The sequence below is a fragment of the Lutra lutra genome, chromosome 9 (genome assembly GCF_902655055.1).
Source record: "Lutra lutra chromosome 9, mLutLut1.2, whole genome shotgun sequence".
Lineage (NCBI taxonomy): Eukaryota > Metazoa > Chordata > Mammalia > Carnivora > Mustelidae > Lutra > Lutra lutra.
In genome coordinates this window covers 107,797,001-107,823,071 of record NC_062286.1, presented here as the reverse complement: position 1 = coordinate 107,823,071, position 26,071 = coordinate 107,797,001, and the positions used below count along the sequence as shown (strand labels likewise).

The following is a 26,071-nucleotide window of genomic DNA, read 5'->3' as shown; positions in this document are numbered from 1 at the left end:
GCCCACCGTTCTCAGTCCTTGATGCCTTCAGACTCTGCTTAGATGTTTCCCTTCCTTGGGGTTCACCTTCCTCCCAATTTAGTTTATTACTCTCCCTTATTTAATGAGATGTACCTTTCTTGGTCTCCCCGGCTCCCAGCGCGTGTCTTTGTTGTAGCAGGTACGTTGTAACCTTCATCCTTTACCTGCTCTGTCTCTCCCTCTGACCTTAGCTGAGTCCCTCAGGAGCTGAGCAGTTTTCCCGGCCCACCCGGGTCTTCCCACAGTACTCATGTCTGGTAAGGCCACAGGTAGCGTGTGTGGGGAGACTCTGGTTTGATTATTTCTTTTAGAGGTGCAGCTGGCTTTTGACAGGATGAAAAAAAGCTTACCATTTTCTGTTCACTCTAGTCCCTGAAACTCCTCTACTGAGATCATTTTCAGGGCCGGCAAGAGTGAAATCTCTACTTCGTCGAGTGTCTCACTTGAATGAAATGACTCCTTTGCTGCCATCCTGCTCCCGCAGTAATAGCTTACGATCAGTGTGATATTTAATGTATGTCATGTGACTAACATTTAATTCCCATATGGAGAGGTACAGCTCAAATTTGTTTAACAATGTTGGCCTTATTTCCATTTCTAAGGAATTTTTTTTTTTCCTGAGCCCAGGGAAGTCTTTTTTAGAACAACTGTATTTTCAGAAAGAGAGCTGAGAAGGAAGTAAGACTTGCTATGATGTGTGGGAAGGGGTTTCAGTGATGGGACTGAGTAGAGTGGAGGGGTGTAGGTGAGGGCAGTCAGGGAAGAGCAGGCCCATGGAGCATCAGCTTGAGTATACCACAGGGTCCGGGGGGGATGGTGATGATGGGAGGTATGGTCAGGGCTAGTGTGGAGGAAAACCCTAAGAAAAAGTGAAAGAAGTTTCTTGTAGGACCTTGGTGGTAGGAGAGCCCATGGATAGGTTGTGCCACTGAGAAAAGATAAAGACAAACATAGTAGGCCAGCAAGGAGCGCAAAGACTGGGAAGGAGGTGGGAGGGGCGGAGCAGAGCACAAGACAGAAGGAGATACACGACACAAGGGTACTGATGTCCTTGCTGAGGTGGGTATCACTTTGAAACTAACAGCCTGCTCCGGGGCCTCTCAGGGATCTCCCGGACTCCCTTTTAGAGACTCTAAAGCACCACAGGGTCCAGATTCTGTATTTTTTTAGCAGGAGGGTCTCCTTTATCTCTGCTGGACTCCCCAGATTCCACTTTTAGGAAGGTGCTCTTTTTACTGCAAGGCTCAGTTTTTTTTTAATATGGTGCAACTTCTTACTCCATACTTAAGAAGTTGGTAATGTGGCTTGAGTCTGCATAATGTATGTATTTGTCACCATACCTATACCTATAATCAATTACATTTTCATCTTGGACCACTAGTAGCTCAAGAACGATGTTACCGTATCTGTTGTGAGGACGATAGTGTGCTTACTTTGAAGGCTTAAGGAAGATGAGAGTGCGGTCACCTATTAGATAATATTTGCTTAGGTTGCTTTTTAATTATTACTTACTTATAAATTATTCTAAAGATGATGGTTATAATTCACAACAGATTAAAGAATGCTTTTGCATTTTTTTATATAATGTTATTTTCAAAACTAGCAAATTAGAAAAGCAAGCTTTAATTGTGACTATATGTTCTGAAACTTTGCAAGAAGGATGATGTTAACACAGATATTTAGAGGAAAAAATATAGGGCGCCTGGGTGGCTCAGTCAGTTGGGCATCTGCCTTTGGCTCAGGTCATGTTCCCAGGAACCTGGGATGAATCCCATGTTAGGCTCCTTGCTCAGCGAGGAGCCTACTTCTCCCTCTGCCTGCCCCTCCCTGGCTTGCGGGTGCGCAATTTTAAATTTTAAATGTATACAAAAATAAAATTATACAGTGAACCTCCTCTTGTCCAACATGCAGCATTATATTTTAAGCATAAGGCCAAATGTTATTTCATTTATCCCCCCACTTGCTTTTTCCTGTCCCCACTTCCAGACAATTTTAAAGTAAATCCTGGATATCATATTTTGTACACATAAACAATTCAATATATACAGCTCTAAAAATTTTTTTTAAAAAGTTTTTTTTTTCTTTTTTAATGGTCAGAGTGCCATTAAGGGAAAAAAAAATTCTTGATGTCATCAAGAATTATATATCAAGATGTATAGTCTGTCTTCAGATTTCTCTCTCTTTAATTTTATGATCGGATTGTTCAAATCAGGGTCCAAACAGGGTTGGTTCACACGTTCATGGCATTTGATTGATTCTTTTTACCTTAGGTGAATATCTCTTTGAACTTAGGGGGACACCCCTTCCAAGTTTTTTTCTTTGTGTTTACTTATTGAAGAAACTAGGTCAAGTGTCCTCTGGAATTTCCCACATTTTGGGTTTGGCTGGCTGCATCTGCACGGTAGTGTTAACATAGTCTTCCAGCCCTTTTATTTCCTGTAAACTGGTAGTTAGATCCACAGACTTGATGAGGTCAGATCCCTGTTGTTGTTGTTTCTTATGCAACAATCCTTTGTGGTAGGTGGGGTGTATTTCCTGTTGCCTCTTCTTTGGAAGCACATGTCTGGTTATATCTCTCAAATTCATGTTCAGAACGTGTATATGATAAAGGTGGAGGTTCTGTTTTATGATTTTTTTTTATTAACCAGTGTTTTTGATTTGTTCATTTGATATATATATATATATATATATATATATATATATATATTATCAGGAAATACTGTGTAAGCAAAAGAAAATTAAAAAGTCCTCTTTACATATTCTTCATTGGCCTCATTTAGACAGTTAAGATAAGAATATCAAGGTAGTGTTTTGGAAATAATAAAACCTGAGTCATAGCATACCTTATTAGTTTCTTTTTAATCTAAGTCTGTGTGAGATCTGATTTAGCATCTTAATTACGATCATAAGTCATCGCATACCTATCACTTTAATTTTTACATATCAAAATGATGTACAGTTTAGGTGAACTCTAAGGACTTGGGGAAGATAAAAAATGAGAAGTATGTGGTGACTTTTTTTTTTTCCCTGTGCAAAGGTAGATCATCTGGCAGTTAGAGAGAAAACAAAACAAAGGAGGCATGAGACTTGTTCTTTGAAATCCTCCAGAGATGTGATAATAACTGAGCTAATATGCATTGGCTTCTCATAAATTGCCTCGGTCGTTTGGGCCTTGAGTGCCTTAGAAATTAGCTTTCTCCCCATGCCTCTTCGCTGTTGCTATAGTACTCCTACCAGAGGCCTATTTGTTTGTGTTTAAGGAGCCAGGATAATATCTCTCTTATATTCACTTCCAGAACTTGCGTTTTGTTTTCATCTTCTAAGAACTCTGTAAAGTACCACCATTACTCTAGCAGGACTCTTGCTACGAAGTTCATTATAACATACCAGGAAATCAACAAAATAAGATTTAGAGCAGTGACTTCTAAATCTGAACTATGCATCAGAATCCCCTGGAGCTCTTTAAACAGAACACAGGTTTCTGGAACTCACCCCAGATCTACATCAGATTCTTGGGTGCTGGGGCTACAGGGATCAGTTACAGTGAGAAAAGACCCCAGCCTTGGAACTTCACATTTCCCAAGTGATTTACATATGGGGAGTGGGCTCATGACTGGCAACTGGAAAGACTGTAGACGAGTAGGTGGTTTCTTAGACTTCATAGTGGTTTATTTAATAACCGAAGATGGTAGGATTGATGATAAACTTTGGGGAAATTTACTGTTTTTACATGTGACTTAAGGGAATGCATCAAAAATTGGAAAAAGACCCAGCACATTGTCAAATGGGATACAAATCCCAAATGACTGTGACAGTACTGAGGGGAATGTTTGTTTGTTTTTCTTTGAGGGGAATGTTTGTTACAGACAAATGCTGAATAGAAAATATAGAACAGAAAACAGCCTACATAAATATCATGGGAGAAAACAGTTCACTGTGTGTCATGAAGGACAGAGCCACAAATCTATGGTGTAGTACCTATTACAAAAGCTAATAAATATGAAAACTTAGGTGAAATGGAAACAAATACTATTCTCAGTGCTGAAACATTAAAAATGTTCCTATTAAGGACACCTGGGTGGCGCAGTCAGTTAAGCATCTGCCTTCGGCTCAGGTCATGATACCGGGATCCTGGGATTGAGTCCCCCATTGGGCCCTTGCTGGGCAGGGAGCCTGCTTCTTCCTCTGTCTGCCACTTTCACTGCTTGTGCTCTCTCTTTCTCTCTCTGTCAAATAAGTAAAATAAAACCTTAAAAAAGAAGTTCCTTTTATAATCAGGAGTACCACAATGATTCCTACTAGCAGTAGTATTCAACATTTACTAAAAATTCCCACCCAGACAATAAGTTAGGGAAGAAAAATATAGGTGAGAAAATTGGAAATAAAGAATAAAAGTGTCATGAGAACTCTAAGGGAAATATGGCAACTGATTATTAGAATTAATAAGAGGGTTTAGTAGGTTTTTCAGCTGCAGGTCAACATGCAAAAAAGTCCACTGCAACAGCAGATTATTTGAAAATGAAATTTTTAGGAAATATTGTGTATGATGGCAACAATAAGAAACAGGAAGTACCTCATAATAAACTTAATGAAGTATGCAAGAACATTACATAGAAAAATTTTATACCTTATTAAAAGAGATTTTTAAAAGTCCTTAAAAATAGTTGGGAGGTCTGCCATGTCAGATGTATAGGAAGTCCCATTTGTCTCCAAATGGATCTATAAATTCAGGGCCTTTCTAATCAAACTCCCAACACAATTTTTTGTGCATCTTGGCAAGCTAATACACAAAGCTATATGAAAGCATAAAGGAGGAGGAATAACTCTGCGTACTGCAGAAGATTAGAAACAGTGTTGAGGGTCAGGAAAAGAATTTGCCCTACTAGATATTAAGGTTTACTGTCAATAAAGCTCAGGTGGTTAATACAGTGCATTTTGGCTGATAAGTCAATGGATTAAAATAACTCTGAAAAAGAGGCCTGTGTGTGTCAGAGCTGGCACTGTAGATCAGTAGAACCCTCTTCTATTGGATATTAAATTGTGAAAGAGTAAAAGTGGATTCCTAAGTAATACCATACCGAAAATCAGCATACCTAGCATTGAGGTTTTTTTAAAAGAAAAATCAGGTTATAGAGCAGCATTTATCATGTAATTCCATTTAAAAAAAAAAAATACGTGTGTGTGTGTGTGTGTGTGTGTGTGTGTGTGTTTATATATCTTGAGGAAAGATCTGGAGGACATAAAAAATCAAGGTGACAAAAGTAACTGTTACTGAGTGGTCAGATTATTGGCAATTTAAGTTTCTCCTTATACCTTTTTGTTTTTCTCTAGGTTTTTTTTTTTCAGTTGTTTTTTTTTTTAAACACATTGAGTATACATCACTTTTAATTAGAAAAAATTTTTTGTTTGGAGTTTTTTTCTCTTAGCTCTTAGCTATTCTTATTTGCTTATTTTTCTAGATTAGTTTTAGAATTGTTTTTGACAACTTCTAAAGTACCTCCTAACCGTCACGTGCATACACACACACACACACACACACACACACACACCATTTTCATTGTGATTTTTATTGGAATTTTCTGGTACATAATAGGCACTCAGTACATGTTTGTTAAATAAATAAATATGGCAACAAATGGCATCTTTATAACTGTTAGCCCTTCCAACCCAGAACATGGTATGTTACTTGGGCTTTGAGTCCTTTTTTAATAAATGTAAGTTTTGTGATTTTTTAAAATACAGATCTCACACATTGACACGATTAATGATTTCTAAAATTGTGCAGTCTTTTCATTTTCCCCCCACGTTGAGTCAAACTGTTAGCTGTGTTATCTTTAATGTCAGGACTTAGAAGTGTCAGAATGATTTAAAGGTAGATAAACATGTCCTGTGTAGCGAGGTTAAGGACCTGGGTTTATTTAGCTTAGAGTAAATGACTAGATTGAAACTGACTACCTATGTCCAAGCATTTGGTAGTGGCCAGCGTTCTTCCAGCTCTGCCAAAAACAGAACACAAGTAAATGAACTTCAGCTACAGGGCGAAGAATTTCAATTAGAGATTGCAGACCTGTAGTATGAAGCTGAAGCCACCCTCAGAAATGCCATATTTGGACTGCACAGTAAATCTTAAGTCATTGCTAATCTAAAATTTGGGAGATTACACATAAAAATTAGGATATTCAGCTTTTCTGGGAAGACCTAAAACCTGGTACTCCAGTGCCCTAATTCCCAGTGGCAGCTGAGGCTGGAGTTCGGGAGCTCCTGTCTTCCATAAACCAACCATGGGCTTTCCAGTTTTCCACAGCCCACACCCAGCCCTTTTCATATTCCAGTCCTGCCCCTGTCAGCATCTAAGTTTGCAGCCTCAATTCAAATGGTAAAGGAAGAATCAAGTTGCACGTGGGTGGCTGTTGCATCTTCTCATTTGGAGTTTCGGTGTTGTTTTTAAAATATAACTTAAATACGGTCCTGGCTAACAAGCAGGAAGTGAACTGAATGATTCTTCGAGGATGTTGTTTGTGCTGTGATTCTGTGATCCCGTAGAATAGGCCAGTGGTTCCAAGACTCTTTTCTCATTGCACATGGTCCTACGTAGAAGTGCAGAGTTAGAATGGACCCCCCTGCAAGACAGTGAGGCCATGGAGGACATGCTTCATCTGGAGCTCGTCCCACGCTCAGGAAGTGCGAAAGTTATTGTAGAGGGGCCAGCAGTTCAAACAACCGGCTACCTCACTGAGAAGGTTTATTAAAAAATCTGTTTCTTTTATGCATATTTATTTAAAGGGGAGGGAAGGGCTTTGTAGGGAACTTTGAGTTTTAGAAGTACCCAGTTCTGCCATCCCCATTATTATGCATGGTCTGGCGGAGTTACTATTGTGGGAACCATTCTTTTGAATATCATTTCATCGGTGCTTACCCATGATCTAAACATGGTTTTCATACCTAATGTTATGAGCGTACTTTCCTAAAGCAAAAAGTGGGAAAGCAGTATAGGAAAGAAATCAGAAGAATTTCTGAAATCAATAATTTCTCAATTTGTTTTCTTCTAATTTTTGTCTGTCTGAGAAGCTTTCTCATTCAGTGGTAAATTCTCAGATGGATCCCACAGATAGGAAAATTAATAGCACATGTGGCCAGTGGTATTGCATACAAAGTCAGTGAAGTGACAGGTAGGGAAAAAAATTTTCTTAAGGAAATTTGGCCTCAAGCAATAATCTTGTTTGTAGGTTTTTTGTTTTTTTTTTCATGGAACTAACTAGTTTGCCCCATTTCTTTTGGCATCAAGTAGACATAGCTTTATTGTGACTCAGAGTCCAGTGCTATCCTTATTTAAGGACGTGAAATGTTATCTCAAGGGATCCTTTTTGGAGTCTCTAAATGTCTTGGGTAATAAGTGAAATTTTTAGCCCAGGACCAAATATTCCACTTACCCACCCAAATTGTTTCCCAGTTGTGGTCTTAAACTAGGATCCTGTGTGTGTGTGTTCTTAAACTTATGGTAGGACTCTTGGTTCCCACAGAACAACCCCTGTCCTCAACCCCACCCATCACCAGCAATGGTGAAGATGACATTTCGGTTTATAACATGTTTCAGAAGGCCCCACCAGGGCTTTTCCGAAGTCTCCGTCTTATACCGTGAACCTCTCTGTATGTCCTATATGAAGGCATCACACTTGTGCTTTTTCTACCCTTGGCTATCTGATAAGTACAGGTATAAGTTTCCCAGTGGATTGTTTCAGAAGTAATGAGTTATAACTTTATTTTTCCTGAACAAAATAGCCTTAAAATACACATATCCTTCATTTTTAAAATGCTTTCTATGTTCCTGGTCTAGTCTAGCATAGAAGACATTGTCAGTACTTGGTAGTTATCAGCCCCTTCCTTGCTATCCTCTTATTAAATCTAACCAAGTCTTCAGATGGAGAATGAGAGCTGGCTCATGACCTCAGACTGGAAACAGTCACAAGTCTGAACTAGTCCTCAATGTGGAGCTGCTTCCAGGTCAGCATATAGTCATCTGATTGCCACCAAGTACCCTTTCTGAAATCAAGTATGAGACCACTATCCTACTTGATCACCTTTGCTAAAAATTTAAGTGTTTATAAATTTAAGATCTAATTTCTTTGAAATTAATCTTTAGGACTAAATCTTCAAGTCATCTGTGTTCCAGACTTCGAATTACAATTACAGCATTAGTTTGAACCTGCTGTTTCCTGCAGCACTTAAAGAAGCTATCCAAATTAATAAAGGGCTGAAATTATAAAAGAACATACACGTTGAAAATTTGTATTTAGGCAAATGAGTTTTTTTTTTTTAAAGTTCAAATTCTAATTTGGGGGGGGTCACTCTCTAAGACAACTAGCCTGATCTCTTTAAAAGATCAGAGTTACGAATAAAAGAAAGGGAGAGATTATTTTAGGTTACAGGAAATGTAAGAGACATAACCAAATGCAATGCATGGTCCTTGGTTGGCTTCTGATTCAAGAGGGAAAATCACTGATAACATTTTGGGGGTAGTTTGAGAAATTTGAATATGGGCTGGTTATTTGACGGAGCCATAATGTCATGCTTAGTTGTGATCTCAGTCTCTTGGTGATATAGGAAAACGTCTTGTTATATGTAAGTCTGTGCTCACATATTTAGGAGTGAAGAGTCATGATGTCTAATTTATTTTGAAATGGTTTACCAAGGGGCGCCTGGGTGGCTCATTCAGTTAAGCATCTACCTTTGGCTTAGGTTGTGATCCTGGGTTCCTGAGATCTCTGGAATCTCAGCCCTCTCCCTCTGCTCTTCCCTGTGGCTTGAGCTTTCTCTCTATCAAAAGAATAAATAAGATCTTAAAAAAAAATGGAAATGGTTTACCAAATAGGTATATGAAATATGACAAAATATTAACCATTATTGAGTCCAGATGGCGGGGTTTGGGATGTTCATGGCACTGTTTTTTCTACTTTTCTGGATGTTTGACAGTTTTCATAATTGTGAGTGATGATAATAATAATGAGGTCACCTTCGGGAGAGAGACACTGTGGGACAAAGTGGGTCTTCCTACCATGAGGCCGCCTTGTGGTTTGGGAGAAGGCGGCTTGGCTGGAGGAGAGCCATGCAGTGCTGGGCGGAACCAGCCATGACGGGCTCACCCGTCATGCAGTCCTCATGGCCCTGCAGGCCACTCAGAGGCATTTTCCCAGGCTCCACGTGCTCTCAGAAGAGCTGTGGGAGAGGGTTCTGCTGCTCAGATGCACTGTCCCACAGACTTCTCTTGGCAGCCTGGGGGAGGTTCACATTGCCTTGGCTATGAGTTCCCTGGAAAACAAGTGAAGCTGGATAGTTTTACAGTAAAAACTCCATGTTGGATATTTGTTCTTGGTGCCCTGGGACTATGAAATATAACAACCCCAATGCACGACCACTCCCTTAAAAAGTATTACTCACTGGAGCACGGTACTACTTAAAACTCATCTACTGCCCTGCTAAGCCAGAATGGAATTTGTTCAACCCGTATTTGACTTTTTTGTTGTTGTTTTTCCCTTTCTCTTCATGAAGTCTCTGACCTTCTAATAAAGCCATTTTGGAGCAGTTTGTTTAGACAAAATGTGGAATAAAATAGCAGAACTCAGGTTCGTCCTTAAAACATGCGCCCCTCTTTCTTTCTCTCATAAATACTGCTGAGTCCCTCCCCCCCACCCCCCTTTTTTCCCCTAGAGACTTAATGCTCTTCTGTGAATGACCAGGTGAGCCAGAAGAATGTTAATGTAACAAATCAGCATTTGGGGCCTCCTGGAGGTTGGGAGGTTTGTGCAAAGGTAGTAGAACAGCAGCTCTTTACAAACTCCAGGATGCCAAAGACCTGGACTGGAGACCCTTGGGGGCTGCTTGGAGGCCTGTGATGGAAATGGACTCTTGCTGGTACTGGACGTCAGGTGACATTAAGCAGTGCGGAAATATAAATTACTTCTAGAAATACACATACCTGAAGACTCCTGGTAGAAAGCTGATCCCGCAACAAAACTGTCCTCCTCCTAACCCTAGTCTCTTCCTGTGTCTAACGACAGTCTTCTTAGACTTAGGGGCACCACAATAACTGGCAAGAGAGCAGACGTACTTAAATGTGATTTACAGTGGCCTTGGAGTCTTGGAATGCCATTGTCAGGTGATTTTCAAGTGAAGAGATGCTCACTTTATGGTTTCCATTTTGTCCCCTAACCCCAATCTCCTCCTGACTCCAGTTCTGTGCGTTTAGAACACCAGTATTTGCAGGCTTGGAGCTTAGGCCCGGAGAAGGGAAAGGAAAAGGGCCTCCTGGAGTCTTTGCCAAGTTGCTATTTAGTTTTAGAGAATAGTGGAACTTTGCTTTAGCTCTGGATAAGTACAAAATCTCAGTGGCCCGCTGAACTCTTTGAGGAAAGTTAATTACATTAAAGAGCAAAGATAAGCTTGTAGTCTTTATCACCGTCTGTTATCTGTGGATAAATGAAATACATCTCTGTAGCATTTCAAGTCAGTATATTTTAGTGGCAGTGATTTTCTCTGTTTATATATCAAAATTAGTTTGCCATAAGGACTGACACAGTATCTTTTGTGTTTAATCTCTCTTCAAACAATAAAGTTTCCTATGGCCAGTGGAATTTGGAATAAGCAGGTGCAAATGTTTTCTACATGTTGAACTTGCCATTTCTCTTGTAGATGCCATGGCAGATGTAGGGGGTGGGGGTGGTTTTTCCATTGGAATCATGATGAGTGGCCAGTTTAGGAATGATTCTCTCTAGCATAATCCCATCCTGGGGGTGGGAAGGATGGGGGGAAAAAGAATTCAATGTTCTTCTGGTAATTTCAGTAATCACTTACATACAATTTTCTTTAGACTGCTTTCTTTTTCTTTTTCTTTTTTTTTTTTTTTAAAGATTTTATTTATTTATTTGACAGAGAGAGATCACAAGTAGACGGAGAGGAAGGCAGAGAGAGAGAGAGAGGGAAGCAGGCTTCTCGCTGAGCAGAGAGCCCGGTGCGGGACTCGATCCCAGGACCCTGAGATCATGACCTGAGCCGAAGGCAGCGGCTTAACCCACTGAGCCACCCAGGCGCCCCTGCTTTCTTTTTCTATAAAGGAAGGTGTCATATTGATACTGTTGTTTAGACTCCCGGTAAGATTTAGTTATCACTCATGGTGTGTCCAGACACCGTGCTTCCTGAATTCAGAGCTGTAGCTTTCATAGTCAACTTCAGTTTTAGCCCCTTCCTAATAATAACATTCTATTGCTAGAGATTTTGTACAAGGAGATTTTTGAAAATCTTGATCTTAGTTACCTAGATCTGTAAGTATTAAGCATGATTTATCAACAAAGGCAGAATGACTTAGATACTGCCATTCTGTTATTGTTATTCACGCCTTTGGAAGACTGACTTTATAATCATTACTTTGAAAATCACTGTAAAATTTTTCTGTATTTGTGAATTCCTGAATTTCCAAATTTGTGAATTGTTAAGGACTCCTTAATTACAGTCTCCATCCCGATCCCACAAAGAAGTAGGACAAATAAATATAGAAGTCTCTTCCACTCTCAGTGACTAAGGAATAAGGATTTGTTTTAAAGCACTCAGAATAATGCCAGTGGTGTGCATGTCTTGTTTGACATTTTATGTAGAGGATAGGCACATGATCAAAACGCAATCCATGTCAGATGTGTTAGAAAAAATACATTTCATCTCTGTAAATCTAGAGATTATGCTGTCATAGATGTCACTCTTATTTCGCAATCCTCATGACTAAAGCAATTGTGCTGTCAAAGCTGTAGCTTGTGTAGAGAGATGTCAAACTGCAGTCACTGATGTTCTGGATCTTTCTACAGGGGAGTCTGAAGGATACTGAATGTAAAAGTGGAAACTTCTTTGTGTTTTTTTAATATAAAAATTATTTCAGAACAGTTATAATCATGGACTTTGAAGAGTCTGGTGGTCCTGGAGACTACCTGTTATAACTTCTGGCCCTTCCAATTTCATGGATATAATACTCTCTCTGAGAGGCTGTCTTAGAACCTGGAGATGCTTCCCCCTGGATGCTTACTCCTCTTATTTTTCCAGGAAGGTCATCAACAGAGTAATTTATATCTGGAGGTGGGCTGGAAGGGAAGGAAGAAAGGAGAGATGGAGGGAGGGAGGAAAGGAGAGAGAGAGGAAGAGAAGAAGGAACCACGCTGGTACTTTTTATGAAATTCGGTTGCTACCTTATGAGATGAATGATAGTGTCTCCATTTTTCAGTTGGAATGTACTCCTTTATACCAGTCTTCTTTACTTAAAATTTTGTTTGTGAGACTTTTTTCTGATAGGGCCTGGAGTTGTAGTTTATTCATTTTTAGGGGCAATATAATACTTTACCGACCATGCCTCCTCTCTTTAACTGTAAATTCCAGATGTACATCTTTATAATTTGACATCTATATACATCACAAAGTGATCACCATAGGTCTAGTTATCATTCATCATCACCCAGATAACACCCAGATAATTCTCTTCACCCTTTCACCACCCGCAAACCACGCATGGTTTATTTCTGGACTTTCTATTCTGTTTTATTGATCAGTGTGTCTGTCTTTGTACTAATACCACAATGTTCCGATTTACTACAGCTTTGCAGTATAGTTTGAAATCAGAAAGTGTGATACCTCCAGCTTTGTTCTTTTTCAAGACTGCTTGAATCTTTTCAGAATCTTTTGTGTTTCCATACAAATTTTAGACTTATTTGTTCTAGTTTGTGAAGTGTGCCACTGGAATTTTGAGCAGAAGACTTGAATAAACCTTATTCCAAAGAAGACGTCAGATGGCCAACAGACACATGAAAAGATGCTTAACACCATTATTTAACAGGCAAATGCAAATCAAGACCACAATGACCTAACATCATTTATAATGGTTATTTTAAAAAAAGATAAGTAATTACAAGTGATGGTGAGGACGTGGAGAAAAAGAAACTTTTGTATACTGTTAGCCAGAGCGTAAATCAGTGTACCCACTATGGAAGACACAGTCCGATGCCTGGGTGGCTCAGTTGGCTAAGCATATGCCTTTGGCTCAGGTCATGATCCCAGGGTCCTGGGATTGAGTCCCACATTGGGCTCCTTGCTCTGCGGGGAGCCAGCATCTCCCTCAGCCTGCCACTCCCCCTGCTGGTGGTCTCTCTCTCTCTCTCTCTCTCTGACAAATTAATAAAATCTTAAAAACAAACAAACAAACAAAAACCTGAAGAAAAGGAAATATAGTGGCCTCAAAAAATTAAGAATAGAACTATTGTATGACCCCAATATTCTACTCTGTGGTATTTATCCAAAGATATGAAAACACTAATTTGAAAAGATATATGTACACCTATGTTTTCTGTAGCATTACTTACAATAGCAAGATATGGAAACAACCTAGGGGTCCATCAATAGATGGATAAAGAGGATGTAGCACATTTATTTATGTAATGGACTACTACTAAAACAAACAACAACAACAAAAAGAATGAAATCTTGCCATTTGTGACAACACAGATGGACCTTGAAGGTATTAGACTAAATGAAATAAGTAAGGTAAAGAAAGACAAATGCCATATGATTTCACTCATATGTGGAATCCAAAAAAACCAAACAAATGAACAAATAAAATAAAAACAACAGACTAGTGGTTACAGGGGATGGGGGCGTGGTTCGTGGGAGGTGAAAGGGTGAAGAGAATTATCTGGGTGTTATCTAGATGATGATGAATGATAACTAGACCTGTGGTATTCACTTTGTGATGTGTATAAATGTCAAATTATAAAGACGTACATCTGAAATTTACATTTAAAGAGAAGGGAGCATGGTCGGTGAAGTATTATATTGCCCCTAAAAATGAATAAACTACAACTCCATCCCCCCCTTTTTTAGAGAGGGGGAGCTATGTGGGAAGGAGCAGAGGGAGAAGGAAAGAGAGAATCTTAAGCAGGCTTCATGCCCAGTGTGGAGCCTGACATGGGACTCGATCTCACAATCCTGAGATCATTACCTGAGCTGAAACCAAGAGTTGGACACTAAACTGACTGAGCCACCCAGGCACCTCTCTTCTGCTCATTTCTTAATCAGGTTGCTTGTTTGCTTTGTTGCTGTCATTGAGTTATATGAATTTTACATGTATTTTGGATATTAACCCCTTATTGGATACGTAGTTTGCAAGAAAAAATTGCTCCTACTTAGTGGGTTGCCTGTTCGTTTTTTTGGTGGTTCTTGCACTGGGTAGAAGCTTTTAAGTTTGATCTCCAGTTTGTTGACTTTCACTTTTGTTTCCCTTGTCTTTAGTGTCAGATCCACAAAGATGTTGCCAAAACTGATGTCAAAGACTTTAAAACTTATCTTTTCTTCTAGGAATTTTATGGTTTCAGGTCTTACATTGAAGTTTTTAATGCATTTCGAGTTAATTTTTATGTATAATATGACAGTGGTCTAGTTTTCTTCTTTCATATGTGGTTGTCCAGTTTTCCTAACATTATTGAAGAGACTGCCCTTTTTCCATTTTATGTTCTTGGCTCATTTGTCGTAGATTATCCATTTATGTGTGGGTTTATTTCTGGACTTTCTATTCTGTTTTATTGATCTGTGTGTCTGTCTTTGTACCAATACCATAATGTTTTGATTTACTACAGCTTTGCAGTGTAGTTTGAAATCAGAAAGTGTGATTCTTCTAGCTTTGTTCTTCTTTCTCAAAACTGCTTGAATCTTTTCAGAATCTTTTGTGGTTCCATACAGATTTTAGACTTATTTGTTCTAGTTTGTGTTGTATGCCACTGGAATTTTGATAGGTATTGCACTGAATCTGTGGATTGTGTGACTAATGTAGACATTTTCACAATATTAATTCAGTCTGAGCACAGAATATGTTGCCATTTATTTGCAGCTTCTTCACTCTCTTACAATGTCCAGGTCATACATCTTCTTGGTTAAATTTATTAATAGGTATTTCATTCTTTTGCTGATGCAGTTGTAAATGGGATTGTTTTCTAAGCTTCTTTCTAATATTTTGTTATTAGTGTATAGAAATACTACAAATTTCTGTGCATTGATTTTGTACCCTGCAACTTGACTAAATTCACTTACTCTTAACAGGTTTTTGTTTTGTTTTGTCTTTGGTGGATTCTTTAGTTTTCTGTACATAGTATCATGTCATCTGCAAGTAGCGACAGTGTTACCTTTTTTCTGATTTGGATACCTTTTATTTCTTTTTCTTGTTTAATATTTTTGGCTAGGACATCTAATACTAGTTCTGAATGAAGTGGTGAGAATGGGTTTATTCCTGATCTTAGAGCTTTCAGCCTTTCACCATTAAGTATGATGTTAGCTATAGGGTTGTCATATCAAGCCTTTATTACATTGAAGTATATTTCTTCCATACCCACTTTATTGAGAATTTTTATCATAAATGGATGTTGAATTTTGTCGCATTTTTTCCCCCTGCATCTATTGAGATCATGATTTTTGTTCATTTTGTTAATGTGATGTGCAGTATAGATTGATTTGCAGATGTTGAACCATCCTTGCATCACTGGAATAAATTGCACTTGATTATAGTGTATGATTCTTTTAATGTATTGTTGGGTTTGTTTTGCTAATATTTGTTGTGGATTTTTTGGATCTCTGTTCATCAAGAATATTGGCTTTTAATTTTCTTTTTTTGTGGTGCCCTTGTCTGGTTTTGGTATCACGGTAATTCTGGCCTTGTAAAATGTGATTGGAAGCTTTCCATCCCCTTCAATTTTTGGAAGAGTTTCAAAAGGATAGGCATTAAATCTTCTTTGAATGTTTGGTAGAATTCTCCGGTGAAGCCATCTGCCATCTGGTCCTAGACTTTTGTTATTGGGAGGTTTTTGATTATTGTTACAATCTCCTTACTAGTCTATTTAGATTTTATATCTCTTTATTATTCAGTCTTGGAAGATTCTAGGTTTCTAGGAATTTATTCATTTCTTCTAGGTTTCCAGTTTTTTTGTGTTATCATTTTTTCATAGTAGTCTCTTACAATCCTTGGTTGTAACTTCTCCTCTTTCTGTGGTATTGGTATTGGTTGTCACTTCTCCCGTGGTATTGGTTGTAACTTCTCTTTTATTTATTTGACAGAGAGAAATCACAAGTAGGCAGAGAGGCAGGCAGAGAGAGAGGAGGAAGCCGGCTCCCGCCGAGCAGAAAGCCCGATGTGGGGCTCGAACCCAGGACCTGGGATCATGACCTGAGCCGAGCCAAAGGCAGCGGCTTAACCCACTGAGCCACCCAGGCGCCCCGGTTGTAACTTCTCTTTCTGATTTTATTTGAATTCTCTCTCCCTCTCTCTCTCTGTCTTTTTCTTGGTTAGTTTAGCTAAGTGTTTGTCAATTTTGTTTATCTTTTCAAAGGGCCCGCTCTTTATTTATTTGTTTTATTTTTTTTCTTTTTTTCCTATTGCCTTTTTAGTCTCTGTTTCTCCTCTGGTCATTATGTCCTTTCTTCTGTTAATTTTGGTCCTTGTTTGTTCTTCTTTCCTGATTCCTTTAGGTGTAAAATTAGATTGTTTATTTGAGATTTTTCGTATTTCTTGAGGTAGGCCTTATTGCTATGAACTTTAGAACTACTTTTACTGCATCCCATATATTTGGTATGTCCTATTTTTGTTTTCACTTGTCTATGGATATTTTTTTTACTTCTCCTTTGTTTCCTTCAGTGACCCATTGGTTGTTCAGTAGCATGTTGTTTAATTTCCATGTTTTCATGTTTGTTTGTTTGTTTGTTTTCTCCATTTTCTTCTTCTAATTAATTCCTAGCTTCATACCATTTTGCTTGGGAAAGATGCTTGATACAATTTAACTATTCTTGAAATTATTGAGCTTGTTTTATGGCCAACCTGTGATCCAAACTGGATACATTTCCTGTACACTTGAGAAAATGTATTCTGCTTTTGGATAGAATGTTTTCTATATATTTGTTAAGTCTATCTGGTCTAATGTGTTTGAAGCTGATGTTTCTATATTGAGTTATTGCTGTTGTTGTTGTTGTCTAGATAATTTATCCATTGATGACAGTGGGATATTATACTCTCCTAGTGTTACTATATTGCTTTCAATTTCTCTCTTTAAGTCTGTTAATATTTTCTTTATATATTTTGGTTCTCCCCTGTCTGGCACATATATATTTATAAATGTTATATTTTCTTGTTGGATTGACCTCTTTATGTAATGCCCTCTTTTTAAGATTTTATTTATTTGATAGAGAGAGATCACAAGTAGGCAGAGCAGGGAGCAGAGAGAGAGAGGGGGAAGCAGGCTCCCTGCTGAGCAGAGAGCCTGATGTGGAGCTTAATCCCAGGTCCCTGAGATCATGACCTGAGCCCAAGGCAGAGGTTTAACCCGCTGAGCCACCCAGGCGCCCCTGTAATGCCCTCTTTTCTTTTTTATTTCAATCTTTGTTCTAAAGTTTATTTTGTTTGAAAATGAGCATAACTACTTCAGCATTCTTTTCATTTCCATTTTCATGGACTGTCTTTTTCTCTCCTTTCACTTTCAGTCTTTGTGTTCTTACTTCTGAAGTGAATATCTTGTAGGCAGCATATAGATGGGTCTTGGTTTTTGTTTTTGTTTTTTTTTTTAATCTGCTTTGCATACTGTGTCTTTTTACTGATGATTTTAAACCATTTACATTTAAAATATACATAAGTATATACTTACTGCCATTTTCTTCACTATTTTCTTATTTTTGTAGTTCCTTTCTGTTCCTTTCTTCTCTTTCTCTCTTCCTTTGTGGTTTGATAACTTTCTTTAGTGTTATGTTTAGCTTCCTTTCTCATTTTCTTTTGTGTATTTACTATATATCTTCTTATTTATATCTATTTACTTATATCTATTTACTATATATCTTCTTCCCTTGTGGTAACCATGAGGTTCACATAAAATATCATATATAAATAGCAGCTTGTTTTAGGCTCATAGAAACTTAATTTTAAATACATTCCAAAGCTTTACTTTATTACCCTTCCCCCATGTTTTATATTTTTTGATGACACATTTTGCATCTTTTTATTTTATGCCGCCCTTAACTAATTATTGTAGTTTGAGGGTATTTTACTATGTTTTTCTTTTAACTTTCATGCTTGCTTTACAGGCAATTGTCCACTACTTTTGTTACATATTTTCCTTTTCCAGTGAAATTTTTAAACTTTATTCATATATATATATATATGTGTGTGTATATATATATATGAACATATGTAATATATGTTAATTATGAATATATAATATATTAATTATAACCAAATATATATTTTCTAATATTTTTAACCAAATATATATATTTGGTTATAATGAATAGTGCAATTTCTCTTTGGCTTAAAGAAGGCCCTTTAGCATTTCTCATAGGGCCAGTATAGTGGTGATGAATCCTATACGTTTTGCTTATCAGGAAAACTCTTCATCTCTCCTTCAATTTGGAATGATAACCTTTTTTTTTTTTTCCTAAGATTTTGTTTCTTTGTCAGAGGGAGAGAGAGAGAGAGAGTAATCACAAGCAGAGGGAGTGGCAGGCAGAGAGAGAAGCAGGGTCCCCGCTGAGCAAGGAGCCCGATGTGGGGCTCGATCCCAGGCCTGGGATCATGACCTGAGCTGAAGGCAGCCGCCTAACCAACTGAGCCACCCAGGTGCCCTGTGGAATGATAACCTTAAGGGGAAGAGAATTCTTGGTTGAATTCATTGTACAGATAAAGCAACTGAGGTACTTCAGGGACTAGAGACCATTCCAGCCAGGTGCTCTGGCCAGGCTAGAGGAGCTCAGATTGTAATATTTAACCTTTCCTTTCAAGTGAGTCCCACGATTGATTCCTTTTATTCTTTCATTTGGCAAATTGTTATTGAACACATACTATATCATAGGCATTGGGGAGCTAATGGGATTTAGTGGTGAACAAGTTTATAGTCTAATGATTTCCTCTTTCACTTTACAGGTTATGGCTTTCAAATCACAGCCTATTTCCTCAAGAGAGGATTACGCCTTTACTGTTTCAGGGGTTCACAGAGTACTGGTAAGAAACTGATTTCTTTAGTTGTCAAGCATTTTGCACTATTAACTTGCACTAGAGAAGGAATGAAAATTAAGAAATGAAGATTCCAACTTGCTTCATTGCCTTTATGAAATTGAAGTACTAATTAAGACTATTTCTAGGGCGCCTGGGTGGCTCAGTGGGTTAAGCCGCTGCCTTCGGCTCAGGTCATGATCTCAGGGTCCTGGGATTGAGTCCCACATCGGGCTCTCTGCTCAGCAGGAAGCCTGCTTCCCTCTCTCTCTCTCTCTGCCTGCCTCTCCGTCTACTTGTGATCTCTCTCTGTCAAATAAATAAATAAATAAAATCTTAAAAAAAAAAAAAAAGACTATTTCTAAATATTTGTGATTTTTGTTTTTGTTTTGTTTTTCAATTTTCACTGATTTACTGCCTCTCTGAGAACTGTGAGCTGAGCCACATTATGCTTCATTCTCCTGCTGCATCTCAGCACTTTCATTGAGCTCCCAGAATGATTTGACAGGCAGTTAAACTATGAATCACTTCATCTTTGTCTGTGCACACCAAGTCCCTGGGATACAGAACAAGTGTGTACACGAGAAAATGCTTTCCCAGCCCAGAGCTGTCAGAGCCTTTCTTAGGTGTGTGACAAGGCCAGCTTCCCTCCTCATTTCCCCAAGTCAAGAAGTCCACTGGGGAAATGATGTCAAACATGTCCAGCCAACAACAATAAAGTCAGATGCTAATGACAATTCTCCAAGCTGATCTGAACATTGGAAAGAAAATCTAACTGAACTTCCCTGGATGATTTTAATATATAAGATATGAAACAGGGACTTTGAAAATAAACTGTGTGGAGATTTGCTCTTGGAATCTTAACAATGATCTGCACTTTTTAAACTTCAAGTGTCAATCAAATATATTACTCTTTTAAAATATCTATCTATCTATCTATCTATCTATCTTAATGGAACTTTCCACTTTGTTCAGTTCTCTTAGTAAAATAAGCCTGTCTGTTAAAATGAAGACTAGCTACCCTATATGGTAGAGATTGTTATTGCCTAAATCTTCACTCTATTTAAATATTAAAACAATAAAAATTCCAGTTATGACCTAAGCAAAGAAAAGGTGTGCAGACGTTGCTTTCTGTTTATACAATACCTGGCCCCCAAATGTTCAAAATTCATCATTCTAGCATTCTTATTTTTCAGAGGAAGAAGTAGAAGGACAAATCAGGGAAATTATTGGATAGAATTGATCATTTTGAATTTGAATTCTGATCTACTGAGTTGTATTTCAATTTTATGGTTTTGGGCAAGAGGCAAATAATGAATTCTGTGACTCAGTTCCTCCTTCCTGAGAGTGAGAAGCAGACTACTTACCACTTATCTCATTAAGAAATTTTAAGAATTAGGGTGCCTGAGTGGCCCAGTTGGTTAAGCACCTGACTTTGGCTCAGGTCATGATCTCAGGATCCTGGGATTGAGCCCTGTGTTGGGCTCTGTGCTCAGCAGGGAGTCTACTGCTCCCTCTCCCTTTCCCTCTGCCCCTTCCCCTGCTCTTGCATGCATGCTCTCTCTCTCAAATAAATCTTTTTTTTTTTTTTTTAAAGAAATGTTAACAATTAGCGAATAAGGGTGCCTGGGTGGCTCGGTCAGTTAAGCATCTGCCTTCAGCTCAGGTCATGATCCCTGGATCCTGGAATCAGCCCTGCATCAGGCTCCCAGCTCAGTGGGGATCCTGCTTCTCCTCCCTCTGTTGCTCCCCCTACTTGTACTCTGTCTCTCTTTCCCCCTCTCCCTCTGTCAAATAAATAACTAAATAACTATCTAAAAAAAAAAAAAGAATTAATGAATAGATATTAATGACTTCTATTTTATTTATTTTTGGCTTTCCAAAGTCCATCACTAGTCTCCTAACCAGATAAAACATCTATAAGAGGTCAGAGTTTCACAGCACACTCAGGCTTTCTGAAATGGGGATTCCTACATGAGGAGGACTAGTGGGGGGTAAGACCAGAGTGACAGGTTAGGTTCCATTCAGGGTGGGCTTTGAAGTTTGTAGGTCATGTGGTAGATACTGAGAATGGGGTTTTGAGCAGGATAAATGGAGCTGGGGTTTTTTTGGTTTTGTTTTTTGTGTTTTTTTGTTTGTTTGTTTTTTAGAGCTGGTAACCTGCTTGCACTGAGTAGGATGAAATAGAATAGGGAAGAGTGATCACCAAGGACACAGCAGTGGTCTAGGGGAGGGGTAAGGAGATGGATGGCTCTTACTAGAACATCAACTCATTAGGCCTTTGGTATAATTTAACCTAACCAGGTGGTATGGTGTTAATTCTGTTTAAGTTGTGCGTCTGTGTAATCAACACCTTCATACTTGGCTCCTGAGTATATCAGGCTAAGAGGTGTTATTGCCTTAGTCAGTCCCTCACATTGTCAGCCATTGTTCGAAATGAGCAATGTGTGTAAAAGGCCTCAATTACCGATTCATACCATCCCTCTGTAAAAATATTGGTCATCTTAGAGGGAAGTTTTCTCTTTTAGAAAAATGGCTTTGTGTTAATCAGTATGATACATGTGTATTATAAAAATATTAGAGCAGTACAACCAAGTATAAAGAAGGGAGAAGATCCTCACCTCCCACCCAGAATACACATTATTAGCATCAGCTAAACATCACTCCGAGATAGGTGGAGGCTGCGTACGTGAATGTGGATGGATAGACAAATGAGAGAGGAGAAAAGATACAGATGGCATTTACCACTTCATATTCTTTCTTTCTTTGAATGTTGGGGCATCCAGTTCTGTGATTCCTTCAGCCTTTTCCCCCCGAAAGTCAGTGGTTTTGCTTTAAGAAGTTGTAATGATAGATTAGTGTGACTGTAGTGTAATTGTATCAACTGTGCTATCACATGTTTTACTATTTGCTTATTATTATTCCTGTAGTGACACTGCTATTTCCATAGCCTGATTCAGATTGGGAATCTGCCCTCCAGTTTAGGGGATGGATCTAAGACCAGATGACCAAAGAGATGACAATTAAAGCAATTAGTTAGAATGTCAATGAGTTTTCAGATTTTATCTTCTATCTTCCTCTTCCTCCTGTATAGATCAGCACACTCATTAGAGAACGTTGATCCTATTTCCCAAATGTGAGTTCTGGTCAGAGAACAGCAAACTGACACAGGGGGAGGGCTGCAAGGGCTCTGCCTGGGGGTTTCATGGGATACAATATAATGGTCCAGGGGCTCAGGTGGACCAATTTGCAACCTCCTGGGTGCTCCCCAGAGCTCTGTGCTTGCCCCGCCCTGCTGAGTGCAAACACTGAAAGGTGAGGAGAAGAGACATGTGTCTTATACATACTTACTTATGACTAGAACAGAAAATTCTGGGACCAAGCATTTCTCTGGTCATAGATTTTTGATGCCTTTAGTAATTTTATTTTCTTCATTTTGTGCAGAGCTCCGTGTATTTCCTGACAGATTTGTGGTCTGTGTAAGTCAGCTTTCATTCAGTCGTGATCTTTTGGCAAGTCAGAATGAAGAATTGGTATGTACAAAAACATTCTGTAAATAAGTCCGCTTAAATGACAATTTACCTTAAAAATTGAAAAAGTGCTGTCTTCAGTTATCATTTGGCTACCCAGCATTCAGTGCATGTTTTAGGGGATGAAAAATGTCCTCCCTATTGCATGGTAATATTAACTGATGTGTTTTGGTTTATTTGCTTTGATTTTCTTGTTCTGAAGACCCGTTGAAAATTTAGTTTGATCAACCATATCTTTTCCACATCAGTTTTACATGAGAAAGCAACAGATCACAAAAACTGTGATGATGCTTATGATAATATTCAAATGAGATAAAGCAAAAATATCTTCACTTTCATTTCATTCAGTGAAATGAAGCAAAATCCACATGTTTCCGCTAGAAGCTTTCATTGGGGTCAGTGGCTTTTGAATTTTATTCCATGGTGAATCACTGACATTTTCATGAGAATCAGTCCTTTTCCCCAGTGTGTTGTTTCTTTGCTGATAGGGCTTGTTTTCTGTCTCTTTTCTCAGGCTTAGTCTCAAGCCTCATCAGGTCTTTGTTTCATTTGTGTTTCGTTGGAGTTCTCAGTGCAGATAAATAGAGAAAACTTATCCACACTATGGTAGCTTTGAACTTTGTCTTTTAAGCGTAACATACACACTTAAGAGAGTCTACTTGGTGTGTGTGTGTGTGTGTGTGTTGTGCTGCAGCCACAGTCCATAATCTAAACTTACCACTGTATAAATTTTTTTCATATTTTTGGATATATTACTTGAACTTTAACAAAGAGGAGAAAAATCTAGCAGACACGAAACCTGGACATGAAGTATGACATGATTGTTATGCTTCTAAAATAATTTATGGGGATATTAGATGACTCCTTATGTTTATTATTTTTTAATCTATATGAAATGTGAAATTTGGGCCACGTGGTCTAAAACCAGCTTCTTAGCTCATCTTAAGTAAATGCTAGAAGGGTGAATAGGGACTTGGGAAAAGTAGAGAGCAGACAAGCTTTTGTTTGGAGCAGATGATCTCTTTGGAAAAGCCAGTGGGACCCTTATTTCTTCATGTATCAATTAAATGGCATAAATGAAGCAAATTTGGCGAAAAGTATTCAAAGTGTATTCTTTGAAATGTTCCCAGGATGTTAGAGTTGTCTTAGTAAATTAATAAATACTAAAGTAGTAACATTGTTGGTAAACAACGATAATAGAACTTAACTGATTCTCAGAGCAGTGAAGAAATCTGTGGTTTAAGAAAACAGTTAACTGTACCAGGAAGTGTCACTGCTTCAGATGGAATACAGAAGAAATTAGATCTTTTATGATATGTAATATTAATACTTTATATCTTAAATGATTAAGGCTGAGTTAAAACATTTCAATACAAATGAAATCCTATCCTCCTTCGGGGCACTGGTCTTTATATGGATCTGAGTTTTCTATAACTGCTGTCATAGAAATCCTGTAATCTGGAGGACTTCCTAAATGTTAAGTTTTCATTCTGAGGAGTTGACTAGTCTCAGCCTTTTACATAAGCCCGTTCAGTTTTTTTATCCTCAGTACGTTGTGACTTGTAGTGATTAACGCTGTCAGAGTTCCTATCACCGGGGTCCTTCATTGTTTTCAGTGATTCTCTGCAGATGTGCTCCGTCTCTGGCTCTGCTGCCGCTCCACTCCCACACCTCTGACTATGCCTTCAGGAACACACACTTCCCAGCCACGCACACGGGAGTCAGCTAACACGTAGCACCGCTAACCAGGTCCCTCCCTGGACACAGCCTCTGTGCACCCCTTTCTCCTTTCAGGCCCCCAGTCCACCACTTCCTTAAGCTTTTTGTCCCTAGAAATGATGAACTATCCAGGCTTACCCAGGGCCCTCCTGCAAATTGCCCATCAGGCCAAAAACATGGTCTTCCACCACAGGTGCCTTGGAGCTCTCGCCTCACTGATGTTGGACCTCTGCAGAGCCTACCTGTCTCAGCCACGTGAGGCTTAGTAAACCATCCTTCCTTCTCAGAATTGCCTTCTATCTCAGAGAAGGCAGGCATACTCCTCGTTATGTACTTCAAATGCCCAAAGCCAGTGATACCTGGCTCTTGTGTGCATATTCCTTGAACTTCTGAAAAGCCTTGACATCTTCATCCCTTCACACTGATATTTGCCAAAGGGCAGGATCCATCTCATTTCCATTGGTGGTTATCCTCCAGGAATGTCTGACTGGGCTGGGAAGGACTGGGAAATCGGCTTCCTAAATAGCCGTATTGGAGATACATTTTTGTCAATAAACATCAGCATGTTTCCTCTAAGTGTTTACTGTACTCAGTCTGCCATGGCCCCCAAAGTGATGGGGGAGTAAGCCAGTACCCAGGCAACAAAGAGCCTGGGCACCCGGCTTGTGCCTCAAGTAGCAGATTCCTTTTCTTCTTCCTCCTCCTTTTTTCTTTTTTCTTTTTGGTTCCTCGGTGTCTAAATGACAGTTGGTTAGGAAAGCTGGGAGTGCCTGTTCAGAACTGCTCTGCCAAGGGGCATCTTCCAGTCTGTATTGAAGGAAGCCGGCTGCACGTAGCGCCCCAGTTCCCGAAGGTGGCTACACAAAAGGACTGCTGTTCCAGATGGAGTGGTACAAAGGGAGTAATCTCACTCCCTTGGAGGGCAGAGCAGGTGTAGCCATGCCACCCCCTCGTGCCCTCCCCCAACACCAGGGAGGTCTGTTACCCCAGCGTCGGCATTGCTGTCGCCCCCCCCCCCCCCCCGAGGGGCGTTAGTGCCCGGAGATGCTCCGTGTTGCGACAGCTCTGCACCGAGTGCCCATGTGCCGGGGATGTGGGAATTGGGATGTGTGCTTTGGGAAGAAAGGGCATTATTATGAGATGAGTCACTGTATTTTTCTTACTACAGTTTCTCATAAGAAATCTCAAGGCCCTTGTAGCCTCAGTGTTTGACCTATTGCTAGGAATGGAGCTAGAAAGTCTTTCTGAGGGTTTTTACCTTTTGTTTTGTTTTGTGCCGTTTGTTCTCCCTTACCTTTGTTTTTCCTGAGAAGTACAAAGAGCATAAAGTAAATTTTGATGGCACTCAGTTATAGTCCATTTCAACGATATTGTCATGTATTTACAAACCCAGTTCCCTCTATCGAGGCTGTTTTTTTTTCCCCTCAAAGGTAAAACTCTGGGGCTTTGGGAAATTAAAAATTATTTATTATTTGTATTTTTTTTTATTAAAGTGAATAGCCAATAATCACCAAAGTAATTACTTTACAATGTAATAACTTTATTGTGTAAACAGAACTCTGTATATATCTGGGACATTTCAGGGTCAGCACAAAGCTATTATCTCAAAGCCTTGGTTACAGGCACTTCTACCCTTTGGAGATCCTTCCCATCTGTTCTACCCATCACACTCGAATATAATTTGCTGGGTGCTGGCTCTGTGCCAGGAGCTTGGGTAGGCACTGGGGAAACAGAATAAAAAAAGAAAGAAAGAAAGTGGAGC

The 26,071-nt window shown here is 39.0% G+C and overlaps 1 protein-coding gene across 1 annotated transcript in view; it reads left to right on the top strand.

The window, feature by feature from the left end:
• SLX4IP (SLX4 interacting protein) overlaps positions 1–26,071 on the top strand; it is a 176,184-nt gene that overhangs the window by 132,466 nt on the left and 17,647 nt on the right. Inside the window, 2 exon segments of the mRNA XM_047746110.1 lie at positions 18,992–19,069; positions 22,505–22,593. Coding sequence (XP_047602066.1) covers positions 18,992–19,069; positions 22,505–22,593 — 167 coding nt within the window.